This window comes from Teleopsis dalmanni, chromosome X, assembly GCF_002237135.1.
Source record: "Teleopsis dalmanni isolate 2A chromosome X, ASM223713v2, whole genome shotgun sequence".
Lineage (NCBI taxonomy): Eukaryota > Metazoa > Arthropoda > Insecta > Diptera > Diopsidae > Teleopsis > Teleopsis dalmanni.
This window is the reverse complement of record NC_051848.1, coordinates 85,602,829-85,614,327: the sequence shown is the minus strand read 5'-3', so window position 1 is coordinate 85,614,327 and position 11,499 is coordinate 85,602,829. Positions and strand designations below refer to the sequence as shown.

The 11,499-nt window shown below is 31.3% G+C and overlaps 1 protein-coding gene across 1 annotated transcript in view; it reads left to right on the top strand.

Annotated features, from left to right (window-relative positions):
- The first annotated feature begins 349 nt into the window (after positions 1 to 349).
- LOC119688644 (tonsoku-like protein) overlaps positions 350 to 11,499 on the top strand; it is a 41,235-nt gene continuing 30,085 nt past the window's right edge. Inside the window, exons 1-4 of the mRNA XM_038103314.1 lie at positions 350 to 362; positions 421 to 678; positions 741 to 912; positions 979 to 1,428. Coding sequence (XP_037959242.1) covers positions 350 to 362; positions 421 to 678; positions 741 to 912; positions 979 to 1,428 — 893 coding nt within the window. The remainder of the gene's footprint in view (positions 363 to 420; positions 679 to 740; positions 913 to 978; positions 1,429 to 11,499) is intronic.

Sequence of the window (11,499 nt, the reverse complement as noted above, 5' to 3'; positions counted from 1 at the left end):
ATGCAACACAAAAGTAAGAAGAAATGTATATTGTAAACAATTGTGATATAAAATAGTTTTACTTTTTCGCCTTAATCATACTATGTAAATCTGTTGTAATTTAAATTGGTAGCGCATTATTTCCTAAGATTTAAAAATTGAAAATATAATTTCATTAAAGGTTACTAAAAAATACAATACTGTAAAATGGTAGCAAAAATCTGCACTCAAAAGATTTTGGCAACACTTTTTAAATTGCGAAATGCGCCTTTCACAGCTTGAAAATGTAAATTGTAAACAAAGTGAATTCGTCAAAAATGTTTATTTTAAATATATAAGAAGTTTTTAAATAAATGTAAATAAAAATAAAATGGAAGAAAAAAGTAAGTTGCTTTCATCACTTTATAGTTTATCAACTATAACGTGATATACCATTTTCAGAATACATTAAACGTAAGGAAAAAGCCGCAAATGATGGAAATCTTGAACAATTGGCAGTCAGTTGCAATAATTTAGGTGATTTCTATAATCAACATGGCAAGTATCAACAGGCCGCACAAGAGTATCAGCAAGAAGCGGAGCTGTATGAGCGGCTACATAAAAAACTCGAAATGGCAAAGGCACATCGTATGATCGGTGAAATGTGTATGCTATTAAGCGAATTTGATAACGCTAAGCAACATATAAACACATATTTAAGTAAGAGTTTTTGTGTATATAAATTACGAAAAAAAGATGTAATAATTAAAGATATTTATTAGAAATTGTTAAAAATTTACACAACAAAGTAGAGGAACAACGTGCGTATGCCACATTAGGCAGAGCAGAGTTACTTTATGGACAAAGTCTTAGTGAAACTTCATCAAAAGGTGGTATGGACCAATTGAAACAAGCTGAAAAAGCATTTCTAAAAAGCTTGCTTCTTACTAAAGAGTATGTAATTAATTTATTGCTATATATATAAGTTATTTATATTAAATAACTATCTGGTCGTTTCAGACTATCTGGTCAGATAACGAAATTAGAACAGTTGGATATGCAGGCTCGTTGTTACTTGAATATTGGCGTTGTTAAGGAACATATGGAAGATTTTGAAGAATCTATAACTTATATAGAAAAAGCTATCAAAATCAGCGTATCAAATGACATTTTCGAATTGACACATTTATGTTATATATCGATGAGCTTGCTTTATTTTTATAAAAAGAATGACGCGACGTTAGCGTTGCGCTATTGTAATTTGGCACTCGATATTGCAAAACGACTACCGAATAAAGTTAAAAGAATATGTGAAACGTTGATTACGAAATCGGAAATATTAATTAAAGAAGGTGATTTTGCAAGCGCAAAACAAATATTGACAAAAGCCTACAAGAAAAATACGCCTGATGAAAATGATCGTAATACTATCGAAAAATCTTTACGAGTTGGTGAGTTAAATTTTTTATTGTATTAGTATTTTTTTTTTTTGCGAAAAGCCTGAGTCCATATGTTATTGTTTCCATAATTTTAATTCGCTTATATGTATGTAATATAAGAATTTACGGATATATTTTTGATGAACATATCGCACACCCTCTTCAAAAGAAGTACATTGGTGATTTTTATTCTTTTACCTTTGTAAGTAAAAGGTAAAAGAATATTTTTAATAGACGAAGGTGTTTGTAGCACGGTGACATATATTATCGTTTCTCTAAAACGGATTAATGAATATTTTAGAGGTCCTTTTAGAGGGACGAAACGAATCTATCTAATGATATATACCAACAGCCTGTATATACTTTTAAATTTCAACTATTATATTAATTTAAGAGATATAAAATTTTGTACATTGATGACTCCAGAAACGACTTCGAATTTATATTGGAATGTTTGAAATTGGACTTAAAATTGCCATAAAAATTAGATAAAATCTTGATGATTATGTAAATAATAGCCTTATAAATATAGCTAGATGCAGAGAGCAATACGCAGAAATAGTTAAAAATTTATAATTGTGTTTATTAAAAACTAATCAAACAATATAGTATTATGTTATGTTACTATGTTATAATTATTATGTTATAATTATTATTATGTTATAATTAATCAATATAGTATTATGTTATGTTATATGATCACCAATATTCGAAATCGAATTGGCAAATAAAGAAGAAGATTAAATGTTTTGTATTCATCTAAGACCTTTGTTACTGCATTAAAGCAAAGCAGTTTTCCAGCACGTGCTTGGCCCTCTTTTCCTTGTATTTGTAGAACCATCCACCAGAGACGAAAGTTAAGATGTAAATATTTTTTGGATAAATGGTTTCAGGTCCCAAGAAATCATTTTAGGGATCTAAAACTATGTTGTTTCATTGTATTCCTTTTTGCTTTCATACTTTTTTTTAAATTATTTGTTTTAAGTCTACAAGCGCGTTTTTTCTTTGCAAACACGTCTACGATTTAATCGTTTTCTAATCCTAACGTGCCTTGGAGCTCCTGCAACTCATATGTTATTACTTTGGCCGAGTATATTAAACTTTTCTAAATATTTCGATATAAGGTGTGATGTTTTTTGGTAAAATTATTGTTTATTAAGGCCGTGTGCGAGTTCGAGTAAATTGGTGGTAAATTAAGGGAAATAGTAAATTTTGTCGGTATGGCAGTGAATGTAAGTATTTACCAGAATTTTGAGTAGGGTAAATTAGATAAAAATTAGGTAAATCAGGTATTATCATTGTGAAAATTTTAAAAGATGTTTATTAAGTAAATAAATAAATTTGAAAACATTTAACCAAAAATAATAAATAGGTGCAATATATAAATAAATAAATATTTACATAAGTGCAGTGCAAAAAATCCCTAGTCAATTTGAATTTACTTTATCTCAATTTACTCGAACTCGCACATGGCCTAAGTTGGTTTTTTTTTTGGTTTTTTAAGATAGGTTTAATATTGCAGTGAATACACGCTTGTATCGTATATATTTTATTTTTGTGTAAATAGAAATCAAAATAAAAAGCAACAAAATCTGGCGCATGGTGAAACATGAATCTTTGTAATGATCCAGATATATGGCTACTTGTTCCAGGCTTTCGTAGATACGGGCAAGAAAATTGATATAAAAAGAATACAATAAGCCTGACACAATTTTCACATTCGTAAAATTATAGGTTCAGAAGAATTGTTGTTGTCCATTGCGAGTTTGCGCCATCTATGTGTTTCGTGCACATTGCAATGAGTTTGCAAAACAGAGTGAATATCCCTAATACAATTTTATAATTAGACGAAAACTACAAATCTTTAATAAAAGCATAACAAAAAAGTATTACGCACAGTAACCCACAGTAAAAAAAAGTTGCAACGTATTTTTTTCCAGATTAAAACCGCTTACGATGTAATTGGGATTTTTGTAGTACCGGTTAGGTCTGCGCAAAAATAAAGCTGAAGGAAAACAAAAAGTTATTAAAATCAAATTATCTTTAAAGTGTTTTCTGATGTTATAAACTGCATAACAATTTCCATAAAAGGAATGCAAACTTTAAGAAAATTACTTCTATATCTTCTTCACTGACGCTGCTGTTGCTATTACATGCGCCTTCCTAAAAACTTTCGGATATAAGAAACTTCTCATAATATGTTTCGGATCATTGTTGGGATGTGGTATTCAAACATTTATATAACCTCAATACTGTATGTAATACTCAATTTATAATTTGTATGATTAATTGGAACTTTATTTGGGTTTTCAAGTGTGAGTGCCACGGCAGTTAGGAAAACGGGCATATGTGATTAGTATTTCTATTATAAATTTGAAGAGGAAAATATGTATATGATATATAAATTCCTGAGTGATCTTTAGTGGTTTTGAAGCTTCTTCTTCTTCCAAACAGACTGAAAAAAAGGCAGCTTCCTTTTTTAAAAAATGGCACATGAAACAACACTGCCCAACAAAAAGCTCACAACGCAGCCAAAACTATAAATTCGTCTATTTTGATCATTTTCGAAATTTCATACAATATATACAATAATAACATGTACACTAGGGTGGGTTTTTCGAAACGCTATAGTTGCCAAAAGTTGTCTCTAGTATAGAGTAGAAAACTGGAACAAAATTAAATTTTTCAGTTGATATCTTCCGTTCGCGCATCGCCTCCAAAAGTTGGCAAAATTGATAAAATCGATCATTTTTCAAAAAAATTTTATAATTATTAGTATACATAGAATTAATACGGTTTAACTTTTTTTATTCAGTTTAAAGTCCAAAATATTAAAATAAAATAACAAACCACTGATAAAATAATATTGACCTGTCGCTCAATATCATCGCAAAATTGATAAAACGCGTAATTTTCGCGCCTTTCTTCATATTGAGAATTGAATTCATATTTTTTCATCTGAGAATTGATAACGCAGTGTTGGTAAGTCTGTCAGTTTATTTAATTAATATTTATTAAACTAAATCAAAAATTACAAAAAGAAGCACCGAATGCATTTTAAAACACATTTTATAAAACAAATCAGAAGAATAACGAAAATAGTAAAACAAGAATCGTCAAAAGAAATACGAGTCCATAAATAAAAGTAATTCTACATCAAGAATTATTAACACAATGTTGAACTATAATATTTCAAGTGGTCGAATTACGTCTATCGTAAATAATATAATTTTACAGAATATATATAAGTTATATATATATAAGCCTGGAGACCATCAAAAGAAGTACCTTCCTTTACTTTCTGCAACTCACCAATAACAGATGGAAAGCACTAAGGTCATGTGTAACTTCCAGGTTAACGTGACCCACCTATAATAAAAATAAATCCCTGGAACTGATCAAAAGAGATCGCGTAAACACTCCAAGGCTTATTGCAGTTCTTACTGGTCATTGGTGTATAGGAACTCACGCAGAGAAACTGCGTATTCCCCATAACTCTCACTGCAGAAGTTGTAGAAACCAGCAGGAGAAAGAAACAATAATACATTTTCTCTGTGAATGCCCAGCTCTAGCATCCAGAAGATATAGGTTCTTAGGAAAATACTTTTGTGATAGTTTATCAGACTGCTCAATGGTGAAGTTGAAAGACCTATTAAATTACCTAAATTCAGTGGGATGGATTTAGTCTCTACTCTTCTATACTAGGGTTCTTGTGAGGAATGTGGTAACAAAACGGTGAAAAATCGCGAATTGAGGTACATTTGAAGTTATCTTATGACCTGCTACTGCAACCAACCAATCAACCATAACATAAGTTAGTAGTTATGCTATATTGTTTGTAGATAGGATACAATTTTATGATATTATATTCAGTTTATCATATAGATAGCTTTTAAATAATATATACGTAATAAGAATGTAATATATTTAGTGAACTTTGTGCAATAGAGGTGCAGTTAGTTGCGAATTAAATAGCGACTTGAATAAAATACAAAACTTGCATAATAAACTGTGTTTAAGGTAAGACATTAATTTTTGGTCAGGCGGAAACTGATAATAGGAGAATATTGATTTTTTAAATGTGAAATACATATTTACGTACAAGTCCAACCAAGTCAAACCATTAAGTCACCTCAATGAGCATCGTAAGAATTTGTATGTTAGATAATCTTTAAGCTGCTTCAACTGTGCAATTGAAATAAGCCTCGAATTTAAGAGCATCGTAACCAGGCAAACTGAGCACGTATCTTAGAAAGGATACTTTCCAGCAGCAATGACCGAAGCTTAACCAACATTTTTTTATTAGCACGAAAAAGAAAAAGAAAAAGAAAAAACTGCAGGGATTGCTTATATAATAAAAACAAGAAAAATGTATATGAAAAAATGGAATGAAATCATTTGACGAAAGCTATAAATACGACTCGTGTGGATTTTTATGCGTATTCGAATATGTGAAGGAAATCTGGTTGAAACCGTGCTTTCCAATCCGCAAACAAAAAACTCTAGGCTAAAACTCCTAAAAAGGGAAGCAAAAAGGACAAAATAAGCTATGTGGAGAGTTGATTTTATTTTTTTAAGAGATGGCAAAAAATTTTATAGTTGCACAAATTTGAAAAAAGGTCAAGTGTCTGGGTAAATTGGCCGGTGTGGACTAACAGATATTTGGATTATGCAAGTTAAGCTACTTGGGGATTTCCCCTTTTGCTTGTATTTTTATTTCGGTTTGACTTTACTCTGGGGTATTTAAATGAAAATGTTATGGGTCTTACTACTAAAGCCAATTGATTGTTTGTGTAGTTGAATATATCAATTTCGTTTTATTTTTAACAATTTTTTGACGTTGAAACAATTTTACCAAAGTGCTATAAAATAACAATGTATTGTGGTCGGAGTCATGATTTCTTCCTCAAATACCTTGCAATGAACTTTTCCACACTTAAAGTCTCAGCTAAGCATTTTTATTAAAGTGCTTGCAGTGTACTTAGACTATCATAACTACTATTAATACTTATATATCTTCTGCTTAAAAATTATCCGGATTTTGTAAATAAAACACAAATTTAAATTTCATTCCAAATTTATTTTGTCTCCTTCAAAATATGCTCCTTCTGAAGCGATACACTTTTCCATACACTTTTCGTAAGCCCGTGAAGGTATGGCTTTTAGTTCCTTCAGCGAATTCTCTTTTACCTATTAAATCGACTCAAAACGCTTACCACGAAGGGGCAATTTAAGTTTCGGGAACAGGAAAAATGCCGTGTTTGGGTGTTTGGTCAAAAAATCGCGTACAACAAAAATTGTCCATAGTAAAAATCGTTAAATGCACTTGAGGCAGTCTCACATTAACAGCTACTGTAAACAAACTAATTGACAGATGGCGCTCAAATACTATATGTCAAGAGAGGGTGTACCAATACAACCAAAAAAAAAATTTTGGAAAAGATCTATTATTTAAGGAGTAGTTAACAAACAATAAAATCCGGATACTTTTTGAGCAAATATATCTCAAGTATTATCATAAGTAACTACTGTGTTCTTTATAACGCTAAATAGTGTTATTATGAAATATGTTATTATTATTATAAACCTACAATACGGGAAAAGTTCAAAGTTTTTTTATTAGGGTAAATTTTTTCTTGCCGATAATGGCGTGTCTTTTTATGACGAAAGAAACTATTTAAAAGTTAGACCGATTCGAATAGCAAAGAAAGGCAAAGACAAAAGTTTTTTTTTTAGTTTTTATAACAATTGCAAACATATAGTGTGTTACGTATTCTACCGGATAGGTAGTATTGCTTCTTTTAGAAGCATATCTGAGGTCATATTTTAAGCGTGAATGTACAAATACAAATTTCGAAGTTTTATAAAATCTTTTTTTTTAAACTTGTTTATAAATTTAAAAAAATTTATTTGTAAAAAAACTTTAATCTATAGCTTTTGACACACATCTGTTGATACGATAAAATACAAAGTTCAGGGCTAGGATTTCAATCACGTCCGGTTCGAAATAATTTTGCATTACTCTTATTAGAAGTTCCTTTAAATAATTACAAAATCATGTGATCATAAAAAATATTTAAAATTTGTAATATTGTGAAAGCCTTCGATATTATTTATATTTGGGAATGCTTCAATTTTAAAATCTTCTGTAATGAAAATCAAGACATATTACTTGAGATTTTGAAAGCATAAGTAAAATAAACTCTGGATTGGTGCTTTTGAGATATATTCTATTTTTTTCTTTATTATATGGGCCATCGTGAAACTAGTAAACTTATTTGATTTACAAAGATTAAAGTACAGTAAAAAGAAATTATTGAAGTATAGAATGTTGCTTTCTGAATGATAGCTGATGGTTGGGAATAAGATTGAATTGTTGAATAATGAAATCCAGACAAATAAAAAATATGTTTTAAAAGAGCTTTTAGAAACACAGAACAAAACTTACTGATCTACATGAGCCTGTTGAGTATGTGCGGTTTTGGTATCGTCTAGGTACTAGTTTATATAAATGCAAATTTAAATACACCCTTTTTAAGCTTATGGATAATAATTAATTTTAAACAATCTTTGAATTAGTTTATTTAGTAGTAATATTACGGTTAATTAACTTTTTTATAATGCTCGTGCTATTTTCGTATCTATATTAGAATAAATATTACGATAATTTAGAAAAACTAACAAGAAGCAGTAAATCATTATTGTTGGTTTTAGTGAAGGATTAATTAAGTTTAGTTTAATTCGTTTTAAAATTAATAAAGGAAATTACTATATACCAAGTAACAGTATAACCAGCAATAACGATGACTGCTCAAGGAACACCAACAATTTTAAAACCTTTTATAGTTTGAATTGAAACAATTAGAAATATTATTCGACCAGGAACTTTAACAGTTCGACTAACTACTAATATAATTGCTGGACATTTATTATTAACTTTATTAAGTAATACAGGTCCCTCCTTAACTTCATTTATTTCATCTATTTTATTATTTAGACAAATTTTATTATTATTGACCTAAGTACAAAGATAGTGACAAGCTGACGAGCTTGCTAAACTAGGCGCCTCTTCCACGGATACCCCTATTTCGATCCCTGCCCCTGTCAGCTACGATCATTGGCTGATTTATGATCATTTTTTGCGACATCTTGCCTTTGTTAATGCCTCTGGCTTAGAACCAGCCAGAGACCTTCTACTTACTACCCACCATTACGAGGTTTTTGTGGATTCAAAATGGCTTTTTGGCTAATTGAGGAGGACTCGTCCTTCCTCCACCGCAACTAACTAGCTTCGTATATTCTTATTCCGCAAGCCTTCTGTTTATTTACTTATTTTAAGTATAATTTTTCAATATTGAAATACTTTTACCACAACTGCACTTAGTATGGCCTAGAAAAGGTAATAAAATGTCTAAATAATTGTTGTTATCCTTAAAATGTTTATGATCCTGTTGTACCCGTAAATTTAAGGTAAATTTTAGCACACAAAATCATTTCGAAAAATTTATCAACGCCTTAACAGGTACGCAGTGGACGGTCGACAGTATCCTTGTATATCGCAACAAAAAAGGACATTTTCTTTCGCAATTTATGCTTAAGCGACTTCCTGTACGTTTTCGACACGGCACCCTTGTGTTGTGCATATGCAAACAATGAACCCAGATACACCAGCAGCAACAACAAAAATAACATTAGCAACAAAAGTGGCAACAACTACCAACTTTAAATTTTAAGAAATATGCTATCGTTTCAAGAATAAAGGCAAAGGCAAAGGCAAAGGCAAAGGCAGACAAAAAAAGCAACTTTACGAGCGTTTGTTGTTTGTAATTTAATGACAGTTTTATTGCCCCACCAATAAAACGGACAAATAAGGGTTAATTATGAGACAGACTTGAGGGTAATTACAACGTTACGATGTCTTTTATGTACGCGTTCGCAGACTGGTAAAAGAATAGCAACTAACAAACATTAAAGAGCATTTTCGGAGCAATAATTAAATGCTACTAAAATAACAAATGAAACGGAAATCGTGTTCTTATGCTTAATAATTAATTTTTCCGCATTTGATATGCAGAAAAATTGTAAAAAAATCTAAAGAGATAAAATCTAAAATACAATAGTTGAAAACTTATTACAAAAACATTTTAACTAAATGAATTTTAAATAGTTTTTTATTAATCGTTTTTTTTATTCGTTATTTACTTTTTTTTATTGATATTACTACATTTTATTTCCGTGCTGTCACTTATTGATATGCTGTCACAATAAACAAACAATAATAATAACAACACAGCAACAAACGGAAGTGTATACATGATTGATTTTATTAACAAGCAATATGTAACACATCCGTGCACACAGTACACACACAAACACACACAGACACACAGACACACATATACAAACACACAAGCGCAAGCATGAAAGCTAAATCATGCCACCACACACATTAGCCAACAAATAGCATCGCTGCCCCATAAACACATTATCATCGTCACTCGCATCCGAGAGCTCAAATGAAAACATCTAAACAAGTTCGGTTGTTGGTGTTAGATTAGCACAACAACGACAAGAATAGCAATAAAAACAATTACAATAAATAAATCCACATACCTAAGCACACCCACAGTTTTCAGTTTTATGTGGACATAGTCATAGCAAGAGCCATAGCCAATATAGCATAAAATCGGAAAGGAACAAATCTGTGCCACATAAAAACAGTGTTTTACAATTTTTCCAATCTGAGCAAAAAAAATGCAAGAAAATGGAAAAAAATTATTCCTGTCGGTTGAGTGAACTACTACGTATCGCTACTTTCTGTCGCTACTGTCGTTCGGTCTGTGTTTTATGTGACAGTTGAGCGGAAGTTGGCGTGGAATGTACTCCTTTGCTAATATGGGCTCATTTTTGGCAGTTATTTTGAATGTCTGTGAATATATGAGAGCAATTCCATTTATTTTAAGTTAAGTTATAACCAAAAAGCAACAAAATAGTAGTAACAGCGCAAAATTTATAATTATGGTCGACTTAATGGATAACATGGCTCGAATAATTTCATTTTGTAATTATTATTGTTCATTAAACACTTTAGTTAAGTTTAAACGTTGCAGCTGTAATGTCTTAAATTACAACATAAGAATTCTATAAAGACGATACTATCTTCTGTTAGTAGAATTTTGCACAATTTATTTAATTTTAAAATACTAGAAGTATAATCATATTTCTACTTACGTTAAGAATAATACCATGTTCAGACACATATTAATTTCGCAAAAATCTTAATTTCATCTTCGTGTTAGCAAAATTAAGTTGTTTTTTCAATATGAAATTTAGTTTTAAGGTTAGAACGAAATTAAGGAAAATGGGCTTAATTTCGTTGAAACGAAGTCTGAAATTAAGGGACATCTCAAATGCAACTACTTACTTACTTACTTAGTTGGCCATTACAGACGTGTGTCGTCCTTGGCCGCGTCGAGTAGCCTCCGCCAGTCAGCCCGATTAGTTGCCTTCTGACGCCAGTTGGTAGTATCGAGCGCCCCCAAATCGTTGGTCACCTGGTTCTTCCACCGAAGATGCGGACGTCCTCTACCGCGTTTTCCACCTGCGGGTATCGAATCAAATACCTTTCTAGCCGGAGCACTTTCTTCCATTCGCACGACATGACCAATCTATCGTAGCCGCTGAATTTTTATGCGCTTAACTATGTCATTGTCGCGGTATAGTTCATACAGCTCATCGTTCCATCTAATTCGATACTCGTCGCCAACGCGTAAGGGACCATAGATCTTCCGAGGAATTTTCCTCTCGAATGCTCCTAACGCCTTCTCATCACTGTTCGTAATTGTCCAAGCTTCTGTACTATACAGCAGAACAGGCATGATAAGAGATTTGTAGAACGTGATTTTTGTTTGTCGAGAGAGGGCTTTATTTCTCAATTGCTTACTTAGCCCGAAGTAACATTTGTTGGCAAGAGTGATTCTTCGTTGAATCTCTAGGCTGACATCATTTTTGGTGTTTAAGCTGGTTCCTAAATAAACAAAGTCTTTCACAACTTTGAACTTATAATTGTCAACAGCGACGTAGGTTCCAAGACGCTCAGGAA